This window comes from Crocodylus porosus, unplaced genomic scaffold (assembly GCF_001723895.1).
Source record: "Crocodylus porosus isolate Cpor-Errol unplaced genomic scaffold, CroPor_comp1, whole genome shotgun sequence".
NCBI classification, from domain to species: domain Eukaryota; kingdom Metazoa; phylum Chordata; order Crocodylia; family Crocodylidae; genus Crocodylus; species Crocodylus porosus.
In genome coordinates this window covers 1,389,919-1,409,284 of record NW_017728904.1, presented here as the reverse complement: position 1 = coordinate 1,409,284, position 19,366 = coordinate 1,389,919, and the positions used below count along the sequence as shown (strand labels likewise).

General features: G+C 63.0%; 2 protein-coding genes and 1 long non-coding RNA gene across 4 annotated transcripts in view; 2 read left to right on the top strand and 1 right to left on the bottom strand.

Moving 5' to 3' along the window:
* Positions 1 to 14,352, top strand: part of LOC109324802 — a 21,885-nt gene extending 7,533 nt beyond the window's left edge. The window contains exons 2-3 of the long non-coding RNA XR_002105011.1: positions 93 to 103; positions 14,341 to 14,352. This is a non-coding gene — a long non-coding RNA (uncharacterized LOC109324802). The remainder of the gene's footprint in view (positions 1 to 92; positions 104 to 14,340) is intronic.
* GBA (glucosylceramidase beta) lies at positions 39 to 13,459 on the top strand. 2 transcript variants are annotated; one of them, XM_019556863.1, is made up of 11 exons: positions 7,881 to 8,291; positions 9,293 to 9,422; positions 9,595 to 9,786; positions 9,867 to 10,013; positions 10,311 to 10,444; positions 11,368 to 11,540; positions 11,687 to 11,924; positions 12,045 to 12,269; positions 12,365 to 12,528; positions 12,848 to 12,973; positions 13,076 to 13,459. In XM_019556863.1, the coding sequence occupies exons 2-11, from the start codon at positions 9,299 to 9,301 to the stop codon at positions 13,248 to 13,250; spliced, it is 1,698 nt and encodes a 565-aa protein (XP_019412408.1). In that variant the 5' UTR covers positions 7,881 to 8,291; positions 9,293 to 9,298; the 3' UTR covers positions 13,251 to 13,459. The 2 variants fall into 2 exon arrangements, with proteins under 2 accessions (XP_019412409.1, XP_019412408.1); XM_019556864.1 differs by lacking the exons at positions 7,881 to 8,291; positions 9,293 to 9,422; positions 9,595 to 9,786; ... (6 more) ...; positions 12,848 to 12,973; positions 13,076 to 13,459 and adding exons at positions 39 to 496; positions 1,097 to 1,288; positions 1,398 to 1,544; ... (5 more) ...; positions 3,623 to 3,745; positions 4,252 to 4,657.
* A 1,741-nt stretch (positions 14,353 to 16,093) lies between the features above and the next one.
* Positions 16,094 to 19,366, bottom strand: part of MTX1 (metaxin 1) — a 5,367-nt gene continuing 2,094 nt past the window's right edge. Inside the window, exons 2-7 of the mRNA XM_019556730.1 lie at positions 19,181 to 19,354; positions 18,592 to 18,684; positions 18,163 to 18,342; positions 17,738 to 17,814; positions 16,750 to 16,904; positions 16,094 to 16,542 (exon numbers count right to left, since the gene is read on the bottom strand). Of these exons, the coding sequence (XP_019412275.1) occupies positions 16,316 to 16,542; positions 16,750 to 16,904; positions 17,738 to 17,814; positions 18,163 to 18,342; positions 18,592 to 18,684; positions 19,181 to 19,354 (906 nt within the window). The 3' untranslated portion in view covers positions 16,094 to 16,315. The remainder of the gene's footprint in view (positions 16,543 to 16,749; positions 16,905 to 17,737; positions 17,815 to 18,162; positions 18,343 to 18,591; positions 18,685 to 19,180; positions 19,355 to 19,366) is intronic.

The window sequence follows — 19,366 nt, the reverse complement described above, 5'->3', positions numbered from 1 at the left end:
GGCAGCGGCCCCCGGGCCGGGCTCTTGCGACAGGCGCTGGGGCGGTTGGGCAAGGGGCAGTGCAGGGGCCCTGGTAGGGCGCCAGGCATCAGGCCGGGGGCAGGTGGAGGAGGAAATGACACAGCCCCTAGGGAGGGTGTGATCAGGTGACACAGGGATTAGGATTGAGGTATTGCTTAAAAACCAGGCGAGAGCCAGGTGTGGGCAGGCGCGGGGTTGACCCAGCCGTAGTGGAGGCTGCAGGGAGGCCGGACTGCTTCCTAGGGACGAGAGGACGCAGCAGCCCCGCTCCCGACACCCCTCGCCGCTGGGCCAGGCCGCGTGGGCATCGCTGGGGCTGGAGCAGCCCACGTTCACCTCCCTTCCTGCTCGCAGCTCCGGGTGCTGCTCACCGACGCAGGGCCCAGCCGTTAAGGGCAACCAGGCAGCGTTGGCGCCATGTGGGCTGACTGTGTCCGCGTCCTGGGCTGGCTCCTGCTGATCCACGCAGTGGCAGGTGAGTGCTGCGGGAGAGCCGCGGGACAGGAGTCGCTGCAGGGGACCCTGAGAGGGTTGCGCTGGGGTGCACCTGCACCGGAGCCCTGGGTACGAGGCTCCAGGGCAGCCCAGTGCTTCCAGCAGGAGGGGACTCGCTTCGGCGCATCCACCAAGCTCAAGGGCAGGGCAGGAGATCCTTGCCACAGTGTTCCTCAATCTTGTTTCAATTTGTGGACACCTAAAAAAATTGTTTATGGAGCGGCAGACCTCTTTGAACTGAAAGCATGGGTGTTCACATTCTTCTGACTGACCACAGTCACCCTTAGACTGGGGCGGGCAATTATTTCAGGCAGAGGGCCACTTACTGAGTTTTGGCAAGCCATCAAGGGCCGCATGACAGGGAGGTGGGGCAGATAAATATTAATTTTCTAAATGCTTTAGGGGCCCCAGGACATGTTTTCCCCGCCCCTGCCTGAGACGTGGTCTGCAGACCCTAGAGGTCTGTGGACCACGGGGTGAAAACCACTGCTCTACGAGAAGTTGTGGGGAAGCCCAGACTTGTCCCCAGGGCCTCCTGCCTGCCCTGTCCCTACGTGACCCTCTCCCTGCCCCACCCTAGGCAGCAGTCCCTGCAGTCCCAAGTACTTTGGAAAGAACCTCATGGTGTGTGAGTGCAATGCCACGTACTGCGACATGTTGGACCCTGTCACTCTCTCACCTGTGGGTACTTTTGTCAAGTACGAGAGCAGCAAGGCTGGCAAGCGACTGGAGCGCAGCGAGGGCAAGGTGCAGAGGAACCTCAGGGCCCCAGGTACCGTGCCAGGGCTGGGGACCAGGGCATTGGGCTGGGCTGGGGCGCTGTTCCTGTGCCCGTGCTCACGGCTGCCTTGCCCTGAGTAGTGCTGCGCTCCGCCCTGCAGGTCTCGTCTTGACCCTGGACACGGTGCAGCGGTACCAGAAGGTGAAGGGCTTCGGCGGCTCTGTCACGGACTCAGCCGCAATCAATATCCTGTCCCTGTCCCCGAAGGTCCAGGACAGCCTGCTGCGGTCCTACTTCTCCGAGGAAGGTGAATACTGGGGCAAGGGCTGAGGCAGCCAGGGGGAGATATCTGCATTTGATGTCCTTACCTTTCTGCCTGGGGGAGCTGGGCACTGGGGCTGTGGGCTGGGACATCTTTGCTCCCCCGGCCCCATGACCCCATTCCTGCCCCCAGGCATTGAGTACAACCTCATCCGCATGCCCATGGCCAGCTGCGACTTCTCCGTCTACCCCTACTCGTACGATGATGTCCCGTACGACTATGATCTCGTGCACTTCCATCTGACGCATGAGGATACAAAGCTGAAAGTGAGCAGTACCCGGGGGGCTGGGTGTTGGTGTTGGTGTGGGGAGTGGAGGACCTGGGGGAGGTGGGAGGGGGCAGGGAGGTGCTACACTGCGTTCTAGCCAAGCTCCCAGGGCTTTTCCTGCTGTTGTGGTGTGATCCAGGGCAGCAAGTGCTGCCCCCTGACACTGGCAGGGGTGTTAGGCATTCATTCTGGCCAGCAGAAGAGCCACTTCCTGGGGTCCCCAGTGCATGGTGGTCCCCTGGCCCTGCTCCCCACCAAGGGACCCTCCCTGTGCAACATCCAAACCCTGCGGGTACCTGGAACCTGCCCAACTGGAGGTGCTGAGAGGAAGACATGTGCAAGCAGCCCCCACAGCTAAGGTGACCCCTGAGCACAAGTGAGTGCCAGATGGGCTGGTCTATCCCACTACGTCTGGGATGCTGAGGAGCTGTGAGAGGGAGCCTCTTGGACTGCTGGCCTGGGGGCTGGGGCCAGGGTCAGGCAGGTAGTTCCCGCCATGGCCCACACCAAGCTGGCCCCCTCTGTGGTCTCCTTAGATCCCAGTGGTGCAGCGGGCAAAGGCCATGTCCAAGCGGCCGATCTCACTGTACGCCAGCCCCTGGACCTCCCCGACTTGGTTGAAGACCAATGGAGACGTGAAGGGGAAGGGCAGTCTGAAGGGCAGTGCAGGTGACAAGTACCACAAAACCTGGGCCAAGTACTTTGTCAGGTGAGGGGAACCCCAGGGTTGTCCATAAAACTGCAGTGGGGCTGGGCCCTGTCCCCAGGCTGGGGGGCCTGGTCCGAGGCGAGGCCAGGAATGCTCATGTCTCCAGTGCTGCCCCAGGTTCCTGGACGAATACGCCAAGCACAACCTGACGTTCTGGGCGGTGACGGCGCAGAACGAGCCCACGGCCGGTCTGATCAGAAACTACCCTTTCCAATGCCTGGGCTTCACCCCCGAGCAGCAGCGGGACTTCATCGCCCTCGACCTAGGCCCAGCGCTGGCCAACAGCTCGCACAAGGGCATCCAGCTCATCATGCTTGATGACAACCGCATCCATCTCCCTCACTGGGCCAAAGTGGTGAGTCTCTGCCCTGCCACAGCCCTTGCTCTCAGTCTAGGAAGTGTTGGCTGGTGGGTGATTTCTCTTCTCCTCCCTGCACAGGTGCTGGAGGATGAGCGGGCTGCTCGCTACATTAACGGCATTGGCATCCATTGGTACCTGGACTTCCTGGCACCCATCAAGGACACCGTGCTAACTACCCACCTCGTCTTCCCTGACTACTACATCTTGGCCACTGAAGCCTGTGTTGGCTCCAAGTTCTGGGAGAGAAGTGTCTTTCTGGGCTGCTGGGACCGGGGGAACATGTACAGCCACAGCATCCTGACAGTAAGGCCCCTCAGTGCCTACACATGGTGCTCCCGGCCTTGGGAGTGGGTGTGCATCCCCCCAATCCTTGCCTGCACTGAGCCCCCTGCCCCACTCCCCGCAGAACCTGAACAACTACGTCACGGGCTGGACCGACTGGAACCTGGCGCTGGACCTGGAGGGTGGCCCCAACTGGGTCAAGAACTTCGTGGACAGCCCCATCATAGTTGACAGCCGAGAAAACATCTTCTACAAGCAGCCCATGTTCTACCACATGGGGCACTTCAGGTGGGACACTGCTGCGCCTCCTGTAGCCAGTCACGGCAGCCTCCTGGGAGGCAGTGACCCTGTGGCACGTATCTCTGGGCTCTGTGTTGCACCAGCTTAGTCTTGGGGCTGCCTCTCCCCTCCCAGCGCTCATAGCATTGTCCTTCTCTCTGCAGCAAGTTCATTCCTGAGGGCTCACAGCGCGTGGGGCTTGTTGCCTCCAGTTCATCCAAGTGCAACCTAGAATATACGGCCTTCCTGCGCCCCGATGGCGCCGCTGTTGTCGTGATCCTGAACAGGTGAGTGGCATGGCTGGCAGCGAGCAGGGGATCATGTCCTGACCAGCAGTACCAAGGTGGGAGCCCAGGGCTTGGGACCTGGATCTGGCCTTTGTGGAGAGTGGGGAAAGACTAAGGCTAACGATAGCTTCCGCAGGAACAGCAACCTGGGTTGGCAGCCTGAGGCTGGTGCTGTGGCTCCTTGCAGGCGAGGAGGGGACATCCACCCCTGCCTGTGGTCTGTGCAGTGAGGAGCTTGGGGGGCTGCTGGAGTCCCATTGGAATGCCATTGGGGTCCATTGTGGCATTGCTCTGGGCTTCTCCTGCGGGTCCCTGGGCCATTGTGCCTCCACTCCAGGCCTGTTGCACACAACTCAGGGCATTTGGGGAGGAAGGGGGGTGCTGACCCCCAAATGCTGGAGCCAGCGGGAATCTGTCACTGGACCCTGAGCCTAAGGCATGTGGCTCATCCTTGCTCGTCATTGTGCAGGTCTCACCCGACCCTACCCCTTCCTCTTTCCCTGCAGGTCGCTGAGCAGTGTGGATTTCAGGCTGGTGGACAATGGCCATGTCATCAAAGCCACATCTCCGGCTCAGTCTATCCAGACCTACCTGTGGAGGCGGAGGTGACTGGGCCTGAGAGCCCGGCGAGAGAAGGCCTTGGCCACCAGCATCCATAAGCTTCCCTGTGTGGCAAGAAGAGGATCTGGCCGCTGCTGATGGCACCAGGGGGGTTGCATGGCAGGTGCAGGTGCCTCCCCCAGAGTGGGTCCCTGGCCCCTTGGTTGCCCTAGACAAACCCAGGGAGCGGTCACCCTTATGACCAGGAGCCCTGCTGGCTCATTGGGCTTGGACACATGGGGGCATCAGGATGCCGGCACCCAGCACAGGTGCCTTTGACTACTGTTTAAATGGAAATAAACATGCTAATGACGCATGGGCATCTGCGTGCGTCTGGGCATCGGCCTGCTCTGCGTCGGCCCTGGCCAGGGCAGAAGGGGCAACTCCCTCCCTGTCCGAGCTGCTGTTCTGCTGGGAGCATAGGGCTCTCTGCCCAAGCCAGGCATTACAAGAGCCCATTGCTCTTGTGGCAGCATGTTGGTGCCAGTGTGGGCAGGGGCACACAGCCTGGCTTGCACAGCCGCACACCAGTCGATGTCCTCTGGTCTGCAGTCTCGAGAGGTCTTTGGGTGGATCTGGGGGCTACTGCTGGGCTGAAGTCCCATCTCTCACAGAGATGCAGGTATGAGCCCAGCTCTGTGCTTATGGCAGTCTGCAGTGGTAAACGTCAGTGGCTGCTGCTCCAGCTAAGCTGGGCAGGGGTGCGTGGGTGGGGCCCACGCCAGGGGGGCCTGTCGGTACCCTGCACAACCTGAGGCCTGGCCTCCATGGAAAGGCTCTCACTCAGGCAGTATGAACACCAAGAGCTGCCCCAGAGCCTGGGTGGCCTGGCCATGGCTCCTGGTGAGCACTGGGTAAGCCAGGGCTGTGCGAGCTACAGCACTAGATAGTGGTGCACTCGTGAGCCACCTCTGGGCATGCATGTGAGGGCAGGAAACACGCAGTGGCACATGGGGGCAGGGCAGTGTCATGCATGCCCCAGCTGTTGTGGGGGGCTCTGTGGATGTGTTGGGTGGAGGGTGCACCGGGGTGCATTGTCCAGAGGCTGGGAGATGGGGGCATGGGTCGTGGCAGCACTATCAGGCTTGTAGGATTCTCCCTTAGGTTCTTGCTTTGCTCCTCTTCAGTGACCCTTCCTAACGAGCAGGCAGCTGGTGAAGAGCTGGCTGAAGCGGAGCTACTGCAGAGGTGGTGGCTGCAGGGGCCCAGCACCCCAGCGCGGCAGAGCCAAAGTCAAGACACAAGTGTGTCCGTTCAGCCACTGCTGCCCACAGTGAGCCGTGGGCAAGGTGAACAGCACTAGGGCAAATGCAACGCACTCCCACCCCAGTCTGTTCAGAGCCGGCAGGGTCTGCCTTCTCTGGGATTGTCGGTTTTGCTTTCCTGAAGCAGAATGAAGCCCCCTGGCCCCTTCCCAGACAGGCCTGCCTGCCAGCCACTCCCTGTCCCAGTCCAGAGCCGCAGCGGTAAGTAGTGGGGGGGAGGGGCCCTGGCTGGGGGTCCGGGCTCCCTGCCCTGCTGGGGCTGCCTGCCTGGGGCCCTGAGGACCCTGCTGCACATCCACCACCCCGCTACAGCTGGGCCTGCAGGTTGCTGGCACCACTGCCCTGCTGCAGCAGCACTGGCCCAGCAGGGGGTGCAGTGGCTCTGGCAGTGCACAATGCTGAGCAGCTTCCTGCAGTGAGGCTGGGCTCCAGGCAGGGACGGTGACAGATCCCAGGAAGCCCAGCTGTGGTGCAAGGGTGACCTTGGGGGAGGCAGAGGGGGTCCGAGAGGCTGAACGTAGGCCCTATGCTGGCCCTGGGCTGTTACCGCTGCAGCCTGGAGCTCTGCAGTGCAGGCACTCGCTGGTCACGGGCGCAGCTGCCTGCACCATGCTGTGCAGCACTGTGCCTATGGGACACCAGCGGGACAGCACAGCCGCAATGGGTGGGTGAGGCCACGGTAGACGCAGAGGGGTTGTGTCAGCCTCTCCCAGCCCAGCTAGGTGAACTAGCCTGCTCTGAGGCCTGGCCTCCGACCCCCAGGCCTTTCCAATGGGTGGATGGGGAGGCCAGGGTCCCCCCACAGCATCAGGGTGTGCCCTGGCCACAGGCCCATCCTCAACCCCTGAGCAGGCTCCAGCTGCCGTGGGAGGTGCTTCCTGCAGCTCCTCCAAGCCCATCTCCAAGTCCCAACAGGCCCCAGGCAGGCACCTGCCACCCCCGTTCCTAACTCAGCTGCCTACGATGAGTTAAGGCCTCCAGCACCGCACCAGGGAAGCAGAGCAGCGCGAAGATCCTGCCAGGCTGGGACACGGGAGGGGAGTGCAGCAGCATCTCCCATCCCTAATGGCGGAGCCCAGGGCAGGGCTCTGTCTCCCCCAGGGTAGGACAGTATCTTGATCCAGCTGAACCAGGCTGCCAGGCACATCCAGAGTCCAAGGCACAAGGAGAGCCTGGTGCACCCAGCATCCCCCATCCATTGTGGGCTCCAGCCTGGGTTGGGGTGCCCCTGTGTGATCCCTGCCCATGCTCCCTCTCTCCTCTCCAGCCAGATCCTCCTAAGGCCCAAATGAGCAGGTGCCCAGATAAGAATTTGGGGCCACGCAGGTGCCTGCCCACCCTAATTCCCTTCCACAACCACTGCAGTGATGCCCATTCCCCATCTCCCCCAGGGCTCAAGTCGCAGTCGGGGGGAGGGTAATGTCTGCCCTGTGATGCAGCTGCAGCCACCTGGGGGGCGCCGCCCGGCTAGTGTGTCTCAGGCAGGGGTGGGGCGATGCAGTGCACTGAGAGCACAAGGAGCTCACAGGGCTGTAGCTCTTCTTGGCCTCGTGCCCCAAGTGCTCAGCTCCCCCTGCGTGACCGTGCCAAGTGGGGCAGCCCAGCCTCTCCCCGGGAGCAGCAGCTCGGAAGAATGGAGGGGAGAGTCCCCCGGCGCAGCACTGCTGGACTGGAGCTGCAGCATCCTTCCTCTCCCAGGAGCCTGGTTGTGCCGCGGCTGCATGTGTCCCAAGCCCATGTCCCTCTGCCCCGTAAAGGCGACGAGCTACGTGCAGGGCCTCCCTGAGCATTGTAGGCCCTAGCACCACAGGAGAGCACACCTGGAAAGATCCTGCACAGATGTGTGCGGCAGCAATTTGCACCAGTTCTGGTGTTACCAGCTCTGCTCACGCTGGCCTGGGGGAGCTCAGGGCAGCTGGTGCTACAGGGCGGAGAGGGCTGGACTGTCCTTGTATGAGGTGCCGGAGCGTAGGCGCAGGGATAGGAGCCCCATGGTGCTGCTGATGCCTGGCGGCGCTGAGCCCTGTGGTGCACGGCCTTGCATTCCCTCTGCTGTCTAGGCCGAATTGCGCATGGAGTGGAGGGGGCACAGGCTTCATTGAAAACCCCAGGAGCCACGGCCCTTACCCAGGCCCCAACAAGGACCAATGGGCCCCGTGGTCCCCAGCTGTGGCAGCCTCATGGAAGCCACGGTGGTGCAGGGGACAGTCCTGTGGTGTGGTCACCCGTGGAAGGGAAGGCTCCGTGTTGCAAGGGGAGAAGCAGGAGCTGCAGGTGTGACTGGCAGTGGTAAAACCCTGTAATAGCCTGCGCGGGGCGTGGAGAACCTGCTCCCAGGCCTGAGGCACAGCTGTCCTGGGAAAAGAGACTTTGGCTCCGGCATCGGAGGGTGGGGGGTCTGGTGCACACTGCATGGTAAGCGAGGTCCAAAAAGCCTGGAGCACACATTGCAAAACCTCCTCCCCCGCCCAGAGGAGCCCTGAAAACCGGCTCAGAGCCGAGGCTCGCCAGGACTTGCCTTCCTGCTGTGCAAGGAGCTCTTGCCTCCTATAAGGCAGGTGCACCACCCCTCGCCTTCTGCCACTGGCTGAGCTGCTGCTGGGGGCCCGGGGCTCCGGTCTGTGGCCAGGGGCTGTTCCAGGCTGGCAGGTGACTGGGCTCGTGCTCCAGGCAGGCAGCAGGTATGATTGGGCTGGGGGCCACAGATGGGACGGGGGGTGGGGGGGGTGACAGGTTCTGGGGGTGCAAAGGATGCCATGTTCCTCTGGCTGGTGCTAGTGGGATGTTGGGCACTGAGCCTGCAGGACAGGGGGAGACAAGGCGGGTGGGGGGCAAGTGCCGGCAGAGAGAGAGCATGCCCGTTCTCTAAGCGAAGGCATGCAGTGGGACTGGACATGTCACACCAGCCCCAAGCTCCCTGCTCAGCCCCAAGAGCTATGGGGCTGCGCCTGCCTCTGCCCACCTGGCCCCTGCTCCCTCTATTCCCTGAGGCTGCAGCTGGCTGCTTGCCTTGCTCTGCATCTGGGCCCAGCTGGAGGGGCTGCTCTGCGCAATCCCCCATTCTTGTCCTCCCCAGCACATCTCCCAGTGAGCCGAGCTGCCCAACAAGCTCCTGCGGCACTTACCTGTGCTGCATGGGGCCTGCCCAGGCGTGCACTGGCTGCGGGTATCAGGGCAGTGGCACCAGGGGCAGCATGCCCTGCAGAGGGGCTGGCTGCAGGCACTGTCTGGGGCCACGGTGGGGAGCAAGCAGCTGAGCCAAGGCTTCAGTAGCATCTGCCTGTTGAGCAGAGCGCGGCTGTGGACCCTGCAGTACTGCTGCCCATGGGGTCGGGGAGGCGCCGTCCTGCCCTGCCCCACAGTTGGGTGTGTGGACGGAGAAGGGGAGGAGAAGCTGCAATGGGTGAGAGGGAGTGGAGCAGCGCTGGGTGGGGCAGAGAGAGTGGGTGTGGAGGGCTGGGAATGCCGCTGGCACTGGGTGAGGGAAGGCTGGCGTGGGCCAGGCGCGGCTTAGGTGGAGCAGGAGCAGCTGCCATGCGGAGTCTGGGGAAGGCAGCGGGGGCCGTGGGTGCTGCTGGGCCATCTTGCTCTGCTCCTGCCACCCCTCACTGCTGGGCAGGAACAGGAGGAGCTGCACATGGCCAGGAGGCTTCTGCGCTCACCGTCCCTGTCCCGCTCGCAGCTCCAGATGCCGATGAGACGCACAGGGCCCAGCCATGGGAGTCGAGCAGGCAGTGTTGGTGCCATGTGGGCTGGCTGTGCTGGCATCCTGGGCTGGCTCCTGTTGGTCCAGGTGGTTCTCGGAGCAGCAGGTGAGTGCTATGGGTGAGGACGGGGCACAGCAACCTCTGTCCCCTTGGAGGTGCATTGGTGTCTGGGGGAGGCCAGAGCCCTGGGGTTGGGCACATGATCGACACCATGCCCATGCACCGCGCAGCTCTGGGCCCTGCCACTCCACCACCTCGGCTTCTCCCTCCCCTGCAGGCAGCCACCCCTGCAATCCCCGTGACTTTGGGCATGGCTCGCTAGTGTGCGAGTGCAGTGCCACATACTGCGACACGCTGGACCCTGTCACCCTTCCGCCCGCCGGCAACTTCCTCATGTACGAGAGCAGCAAAGCTGGCAAGCGGCTGGAGCGCAGCGAGGGCAGGGTGCAGAGGAGCCTCACGGCCCCAGGTACTGTGTGGGGACGGGCCAGGCCGGGCTGGGGGCTGTTCCCATGATGGCTCTGAGCAGTGCCGTGCTCTGCCCCGCAGGCTTCCGTCTCACCCTGAGCACCACGGAGCGGTACCAGAAGGTGAAGGGCTTTGGCGGCTCCATCACAGACTCAGCCGCGATCAACATCTTGTCCCTGTCCCAGGAGGCCCAGAACAGGCTGTTGCGGTCCTACTTCTCTGAGGAAGGTGAGTGTGGGGAGGGCGGGGGCACGGGGCCAGGCGTGTGCCCCAGGGGCTCTGAGGTGCCACCTGGAGACCCCTGTATTTTGGAATGGGCTGGGCGAGGGCGCCCCAGCTGCAGCTGCCTGGGTGGGTGCAGGCGGCAGAGCCCAGCTGCCAGGCACTGAGCACAGAGCGCTGCGCTCTGAGCACGGAGCCTGGCTGGTGGCCGTCTCTCTGCCATGCCTGCACAAGGGCCCCCAACATCCTGGCAACTGGTGCCACTAGCCCTGGTGCCACAAATGCCTGATCACTTGCTCCCAGGCATCGAGTACAACCTTGTTCGTGTGCCCATGGCCAGCTGTGACTTCTCCGTCCGCCTCTACACGTACGCGGATGTGCGGGGGGACTTCGCCCTCAAGCACTTCAACCTGACTGAGGAGGACACCAAGATGAAGGTGGGCAGGGCTGGGGCCTCGAGCAGGATGGAAAGGTTTGCTCAGCTTTCCCATGCTCCAGCCTGGCTTGGGATGTTCCCTGCAGCCTGGTGGGGCTGGGCTGGGCTGGGCATGCCTGCCCTGCCCACTGGCATCTCTGACCCCATGGCCTGACTGAGCTGCCCGTGGCCTGGTGGGGCCGGACCAGGCAGCGTGGCCAGGCAGTGCCAAGCCAGCTGTGGCCATGACCCGCTCTATGGAGAAGGGGCTGCTGCCTTTATGTCTGGAGCCTGTGGGTCCCCCTTTCCCTCCTGCCCTTCGTGGGTATTGCTTCTTGGCCTTTCGGCTCAGATCAAGCATGATGTCTGAGCTTACCTGGCAAGGGAAACACCCTGACCACCGAGGCAGTCTTCCTAGTCACACCTGGGGAAGACCACTCTCCTGGCACGGGGATGGTACCTGCGAAGCTAATGTGTAGTAAACCTCCCACTTAGCTGCTGGAGTGGGAGGTCTTGGCTTTATGCCCACTTTAGGGAAAAGGGAGACTCCTCTCTAGCTTGCTCTTGTGGCCATATAGCTGAGGGCAAGCAAAACTTGGGGGCGTCTGAAGCCCAAGCCTCCAGGCTTGGACCTTCAAGTAGGATGCCCACCAAAGGATTTGGAAACATCTGACGCCCCACATGGGGGTGGAGGGTGTTTGCCAGTAGTAGGACCACTTATGGTTCTGGACTGACTGCTTTGGAATTGATTTGGCAAATTTGGCTTGGAAGACGGAAAATTTAAATGAAAAAAAAATGTCTGGAGCCTGGGGGTCCTGACTGCTGCCTCGCTGGAGGGAGGAGGCTGGTCCTGTCTGTCTCAGGCCCCTGCCTGGGGCTGGGACAGGGGAAAACCCCACCCCGCAGCCCCAGGCTCTTTGCAAGCCCCTGCCTCCCACCCTGCAGATCCCGATCCTTCAGCAAGCGCAGGCCATGTCGCGGAAGCCGGTCTTGCTCTACGCCAGCCCCTGGACCTCCCCGACCTGGATGAAGACCAATGGGGCCATGACTGGCAGGGGCACGCTGAAGGGGAAGCCAGGAGACAAGTACCACAAGACTTGGGCAAACTACTTCATCAAGTGAGGGGCATCCTAGTGGAGGCAGGGGTGGGGGTCTCGGGGTATGGCTAGACCGGGGGCTGCAGTGGGGCTGGGCCCTGCCCCCAGGCTGGGGGGCCTGGCCTGAGGAGGGGCCATGACTTCTCACGTGTCCGGCGCTGCCCCAGGTTCCTGGACGAATATGCCAAGCACAACCTGACATTCTGGGCAGTGACGTCTGGGAATGAGCCCACGGCCGGGGAGATCATCTTCTACCCCTTCCAGTGCCTGGGCTTCTCCCCTGAGCATCAGCGGGACTTCATCGCCCATGACCTGGGCCCCGCACTGGCCAACAGCTCGCACAAGGGCATCCAGCTCATCATGCTCGATGACCAGCGTGTGATGCTGCCCTACTGGGCTGAGGTGGTGAGTCTGTGTGCTGCTGGGTCCTGCTGGGCTCCCCCACACCCCACATGGCCCGGCCCTTCCAGCCCTGTGGGGATGGGAGAGGCAGGGCCCTAGTGACCCCCCTGTGCCATGCTACAGGTGCTCAAGGACCCAGTGGCCGCCAGCTACATCAATGGCATTGGCATCCACTGGTACCTGGACTTCCTGGCACCCATTGACCTCACGTTGTCCATGACCCACCACCTCTTCCCCAACTACTACCTCCTGTCCACCGAGGCCTCCGCAGGCTCCTACTTCTGGGAGCCCCGGGTGATTCTGGGGGGCTGGGACCGTGGCAGCAAGTACAGCCACAGCATCCTGACGGTAAGGCCCTGGCACAGGTGGCCTGTGCCCTGCTGAGGGAGGGGGGCAGGAGCTCAGCTCCCTGCAGTGCCCTTCACCAATGTCACCCCCTGCAGAACCTGAACAACTACGTCACGGGCTGGACCGACTGGAACCTGGCGCTGGACCTGGAGGGTGGCCCCAACTGGAGCAAGAACTACGTGGACAGCCCCATCATCATAGATAGCAGCAAGGACCTCTTTTACAAGCAGCCCATGTTCTACCACATGGGCCACTTCAGGTAGTTCACGACTCTCATGTGCTAAGCCAAGCATGGTCGCGTGTGTGATGAGGCGTGTGCACAACTAGCTGGGTGCACTCCCATGTGTGAGGCCACGTGCGCCCCAGTGCAGATGGTGTGTGTTGGGACACGGCAGATCCCAGGGCCACCCTGCTACCCACCTCCCCGGGGCCCTGCTTGGGCAGACATGCAGCTGCTTCTGTGTGCCCAGGATGAAATGTGGTCCCAGTATCAGGGCCCAGGCCAGGCCTCAGCAGCTAGTTTGGGGCACCTCCCACCCCCAATCTCTACCCTTATGATTGTGTCCTTATTTCTGCAGCAAGTTCCTGCCCGAGGGCTCGCAGCGTGTGGGGCTGGCCACAGAGCAGAAGTGCTACCAGTGCGACCTGGAGTATTCGGCCTTCCTGCGCCCTGATGGCGCCGCCGTGGTTGTGGTGCTGAACAGGTGAGCGGCATGGGGCCTGGGAGCCCTGGATGGGAGCGTGGGGAGGGCTCAGACCAGCCTTGGCTGCCAAGGGAGGGTCTGACCTGCCTCTGCTCCTCCCAGGACCCCCATGGACATATCCTTTGTGATTTCTGACCCTGGCATTGGCTTCATTGAGGCAAAGGCTCCAGCTGACTCTGTCCAGACCTACCTGTGGATGCGGCAGAAAGGGGACCCGGGAAGGCCCCCCCAGGGTCCACAGGCACAGGGGGAGGAGAAAGGTGCCCCCCTACACTGAAACCCCTCAATACATTTGCCCCGACCCTCCAGGGAGGGGCTTGGGGATGGGCCCCACAGAGCTGCCATGTCACCTGTCAGCTTTCTGGCCACAGGTGGGGGGCCTGCATGACCAAGGGGGGGGCTGCTAGGAGGGCTCTAAACTGTGAGGGCCACAACGCCCGCTCTTTTCTAGACATTTTCATAAAATAAACTGGTTTTTGCACTGCACGTAGGGCCTCGGTCCTCTGCAGCCACTCCAGGGGTTCAGGCAGGTGGCAATACATGGGCTGCAGCTGCAGCTGTGAGTGCAGGGCATGCAGGGGTCAGCTGAGCTGTGGGGGCAGCATGGCTGGAAGGCTAGAGCTGGGCCTGGCTAGCTGGTCGCTGGGTTTCCTCTACAAGGCTGCATCCACCCATGCTCCTAGCCAGTTTCATGGTCAGTGAGAGGGCAATGGAGCTCCTCTCCATGGAGCTGGCACCTGCCCACAGCTCCCAGTGCCAGGGAGGGGGTAGCTAGGGCAGGGCCGCCTGGAAGGTGATGGCTGGAGTCAGGCAGACGGGGAATGCGCCTGGAGACCTGACGTCAGCGCTCCTTGCTTGCCGGGCCGGGGCCAAGGCCAGGGCCGGAGACAGAACAGGGCCGCCGTGGTTTCTCATGCTGGAGCGAGATCCCCCGGGCTGGCGGCAGCCGTGCTCCCCCCATGCTGGAGCATGAGGCACATACTTCCTAAGTGACGTTATCCAGGGCAGCCTGGGGGGGAGGGGAATCCTTCCCCCTGGGGCCAGGGCCAGCCCTGCTGCAAGCCAGGCAAGCCAAGGGACCCCCCAGGCGAGCGGCTGGGGCTGCGTGCGGAGGCCAGCCCCCGCCCAGACGAACCCTGCCGAATGCTGGCTCTGGGGTGGGCCCCTGGGGCTGGGCTGGGTTGGACTCTTAACAGCCCAAGGCTCCCACAGCCGCCACGCACTGCGTCCAGGCTCAGCAGAGCCTAGAACAGGAAAGGAGCCTGGCATGCTGGGGTCGGAGCAGGGCAGTCACTGGCTCTGCCAGCACATGCCCCCTGGGCCTGGGTCTGGGCAGGGGTACTTAAGGCACATAGCCCTCGCCCCAGGGCCTGGCTGTGCTCTGCAGAGGCTGCTAGGGTCTCTGCCTTCAAGTGCTGGGTGTCAGGGCAATGCCAGGACCAGCACGTGGCTGGGGGGGATGCTCTGTAGGGCACAGGAGGAGAGCTTCTGTCCTGGCCAAGCCACCAGGACCAGCAGCCACGAGTCTCCAGTCGGCCAAACCCGCAGGAAGCATGTCATGGAAAGTGGCTGGGGCAGCCACAACGGCCAGGATTCCTGGGAGCGTTTACACAGGGCAGAACAAGGGAGGGCTGTGTGCACCTCCCTCCCGCCCCAGCGCAAACAGCCCCAGCCCAGCTGTCAGCCGCAGTCCGGCCGCTTTCCACGTGCAGTCTGGTAACCTGAGCACTGGGGAAGCACGTCCCAGTAGCGTCCTCCGGTAGGGTCCCCACGGCAGCAAGGAGCCCAGGCGTGGGTGCAGGGGGGAGTGGGTGGGGATGAGCTAGCACTGGCCGGGCAACCCCCCAGGAGCAGCCCAGCCACATGGAACAGGTTGTCTGTCCACCCCCAGCAGCATGACTGCTCTGCCCGATCCCCTGAGCACTGTGCAAGGGAGAGGCTGCGCTGTTGTGCATGTGCAGCACCGTGCACGCGGGACCCAGGGTGAGCTCATCATGGCCCCAACTGTGTCCTGCTGCCCTCACAAGAACTGTCGGAGCCGCGCTCCCCATCCTACGTGGTCTTGGCAGTGCCAGCGCCTAGGAACTCCCGCCGAGGAATGCAAACAGAGCTGCCGCTGCCAGAGGAATTCCTGACACAGCCACAGGCCAGAGGCTCTGGCCAGGCTCCTTGCACTGCGACAGCAAGACTGGTGTTAAGGGCTTCCTGCTCCTCTCATGCTCCTGGGGGCTCCCAGGTTGTAGGAAGGGGGAAAGGACGGGGATCGGCCTCAGCCCAGCTCCAGGAGGGGAAGCACATGCATCCCCCAGCCATGCCAGCTCCCTTCAGTATTGCAGAGGCAGCTTGCCGGGTGCTTCGTACTCAGGCACTAATTCCCCAGAACAGCCGTGAGTGTGCCCAGCATTGAGTTATGCAGGTAGAAGGCTGAGCTGGGAGCAACGGCCTTGAGGAAGCAGCAACACTGAGCTCAGGGCACATAGCAAGTCTGAGTCGCTTATCTGTGGTGGTTTCTTCCTTCGGCCTGGGAGTGAGCACTGGGACGAGGCAGCCACTGTCCTGTTGGGGGACTCTCACTGTGGCTGCTGTAGGCATGTGGAGCCAGTCAGGGCAGGACCCACGACTCAGCAGTGGAGCAGGGAAATCTCACTCTCCCATCTGCCTCCTGTGATCACAGGCAAGCCTGGGTTTGCCCCTGGCACCCACGCTCTTCCAGAGCTGCCCCAGGGCACTCCCACACCTCCAGTCACAGGTGCCAGGGAGAAGCACTGCATCTGCCAGCTGGACGAACCTGGGACCACTGGGACCCCGGCCCAGCCACCTGCAGCATGGAGCAGGCAGAACGAGGCACAGCCAGCGTCCAGCGGGCAGGAGGCTGGTGGCAGTGGTCACCAGCCCCAGTGTGGCCTGCACCCACCAGGAAGGCAGAGAGCAGGGATGTGGCAACGCTGCCTTCTGAAAGGGCAATCAGTTAAGGAGGGGCAGGAGGCAGTATGGAGACTTCAGCCGAAGGCAGAGGATGCATGGAGGCCAACAGAGCGCGGCAGGGCCACACGTGGGTGGGTGGCTCCACCCTCCCTGGACTGCGCTGCACAAGGTCTGTCCCACACAAGACGGCAGAGATACCCTGCAGAAAGAATGTGGGTTTATTGGGGCTCCCAGCACCTCGCAGGCGCTATGGATGGTGGCGGCTGGGCACCACTCAGGAATGCAGAGGGGACTGGGACCATACCGTGCCCTTGACCAGCACAGTGTGCGGTGCCCAGTGCCATACAAGAGTCCATTCAAGTGACACCAAATCCGTGAGAACCAAAGCCCTGAGAGCAGCAGCCAGAGGCCAGCACCTCACTCCTCTTCCTCCTCCTCCTCCTCCTCCAGGGAGATAGGCCGGTGGCCAGGCAGGCTAGGCTCTGTCCGCTGGATAGAGACGATGCCACTCAGCAGGGCATAGCTGATCATGGCGCCCAGGGCCACCAGCACTGATAAGATCTGGTTGCGCCGCTTGTGTGGATCTTCCTCGGAGTCGCCGCCCTCAGGGCCCGAAGTCCAGGTACCAGTAGCCGGGGGATCGCCTGGCAAGGAGACATCCACAGTCAGTGCCCTTGAGGCAGCATCTGGGCAGAGAATGGCTGCAATTCAGGCGAGCCAGTGCCCCTGACGCTTCACACAGCCAGGCTGATGCCAGGGTGCCCAAGAAACTTCATGCCCATGCAGCACAGGCACTGCGTGGCCTCCCTCCACTGCAGTGAGGTGGAGGGTTCCTGTCCCCGGCTGCTTACCACCATCCCAGGGGAAGTAGAGGCTCAGGATGGAGGTGCAGTAGTTGCACAGGTTCTCCAGGGACTTCAGGTGCTGCTGCAGTTTGCCATTGGGCAGCTTTGCTTTGAACAGTGGTGCCAGGTGACTGAAGATGAAGGCGTCCAGGGAAGCAGGCCTGAGGCACAGAGAGCACATGCTGACATCTGGTTGCCCCTCCTGGCCGGCCCACCCCAAAGCTGCTGGCACCTGCAGACACAGACCCACTCCCTCTGCCATGAGGATCCACCTACGTATCTCCCCACATCACCCAGTCACTGAGGGACCAGAGGGCTGCCCCTGCTGCTGCTGGGGGCTCACACCAACTCTAGTCCCACCACAGGCACCCCCAGCAGCCTGGCCTCTTCCAGCGAAGTTCTCTGGGGGACAGGGCTGGGGTACAGTCCCCAGGAGCTTGCAGCCTCTTCCAGCAGGACCCAAAGCAAGGGCTGGCAGGAACAGCTCTCTTCAAGCATGTGAGTATGTGTTTGTCTCGTGCAATTCCTGCTCACTGCAGCCACCCCTTTGAGCTGAATAAGTGGCACATTCAGCTACAGCCGTTTATGGCTCTGGCAGTTATGGAGCCATTAAAGCCGGAGCAAACAAGGCAGCCCTCTGAGGGCTCTGGCTCTGGCGCGGCTGCTGTGGGGGGAACGGCTGGTCTGGGCTCGGTGTGGTTTTACAGGGGAGGAGGGGACCCGTTGGGATGGCGGCATCCTAACAGGTGGTGAGGAATGGCTCTGCTGGCCGCCCCCAGGCACGTTCTCACAGGGCAGCCGTGTTGCCCAGCTCAGCCCCACTTCGCTCATGATGGTCCTGAGGTTTCTTGTGGATGCTCAGAGCTTCCCTTGGAAGCTGCCATTTAAAGGAGGCCAGGACTCCAGACGAGCCATGCCTGCAGCTCAGAGTGCTGCCTATGCCTGCTGCCGCCCCGTGGCCATGCCCTCCAGTAGCTCGCCCTCCAGCACTTACGAGTCTCCGAAGAAGAACTTCTGGGCCCCAAGGCGCTGGGACAGGAGTGTCAGGCACTCTCGGGCTTCGTGGTACAGCTACAAGATGAGGAGAGCAGTGCCACTGTGATGCCCTGCACCAAGCCCAGTGCCTGCCCCTGCCCCTGCCCCCCAGGCTAGAGTGTGCCCAGCCAACAGGATGGACAGTGTCCCTGCTGACCTCCCGCCCCAGCACAGGGGCCAGCCTCAGTGTCTCCTCTTCTGGCCTACAGCACCACGTTGCACCCTCCTGGGAGACAGGCTGGACCCGAGAGCTCTGCCCCCTGCCCTGGACCCACACGTTGCACAGCTGGGGATCAGGCAGGGACCCCCCACACCACCTATCCAGGGAGGGCCAGCTACCTCTGCATGGGCCACAGTCAGTACAGGGACCCACCCACTCACCACCTTCTCTAGCCTCTCCTCGTCTTCCAGGCAGTCATCCCCGCAGAGCAGCTGCAGCCGCTCCAGGCGCTGCTTGTGCATGCGGTTGGGCAGAAAGAAGTTGAGCGGAAAGGGGATGGCTTCTGCGTACCACTTCCGTGTGTGCTCCACGTAGTTCTTGGCGTCCACCCAGAACGTGTGGATCTGTGGTGGGAGCAGCAGGATGAGACCAGGACTGCCTTCTCTGCCTGGCGCAGGCCCGAGGCAGCTCCCAGCCCCCCCAGGTTCAGCCTGTCCATGTCGCTGCACTGTCATCCCAGCCCACGGCTCCATCTGGCTGGCCTGGCACCTGTCAGTGCACCCTCCCCGTGCCACCGCACCCAACCACGGACCTGGGCTCCCAGCAGCACCCCCAGCCCGCCTCACGTCAGCAGTGCTGCTCCGCAGACTCACCAGTGCCGGCAGCAGCTTCTCCTCCAGCAGGCACATGAAGGCGAGGGTGTCGGCCCCCTGCCTGGCCGAGAGATCGTAGTCTGCGTTGTACTTCTGTGGGCAACAGTGCAGTGTGAGCCAGGGCTGGATGGCCCGTGGGCTCGTGCTCGACAGCAGGCCAGGGTCTGTGTGACGTATGGGCACCCCCAGAGTGTGAAGCTGCAGGGCCAGGCCGCCCTTGGTGTCTGCTTAGAGAAGGGAGCCCCCCCGCAACTTCACCACAGCCAAATCATGTTTGCATCAGACCCTGCAGCCAGAAACAGCAAAGGGAACACAGCCCCGGACTGGGGGCATGGGCCAGGGCAGGGCTGGCAGCACTCGGTCCCCAGATCCCCTTTGGTCCCCTCACCCCCAGGGACCGGGCAGCTCTCCTGCCCGCAGGACCGCCTGGCAGCCAGGGCAAGGGTGAGCAGCCCCCCGGGCCTGCCTGGGACGTTCACAACAGCGTCTTCCTGGCCCGGGGCTCCTCTCCCAGCCGCCGGCACCCCAGCAGCAAGCCCCACAGGGCAGCCGGCCGCAGCAGGGCCGGAGAAGCCGGACCCCAGCCCACCTGTTTCCTGAGGTGCGTGATGATATCCTGCGTCTTGGACAGCACCCCTTCCTCCCTCGTCTTCAGCGCGGGCAAGCGTCCTGCGAGCGGAAAGCAGGTGAGGGCCCCCCGGGGACATGGCCCGAGCCCCTTCTGAGCCCGGTGCCAGCCCACGGGCAGCTCGCGCGGCCGAGGCTTTCCGCGGGG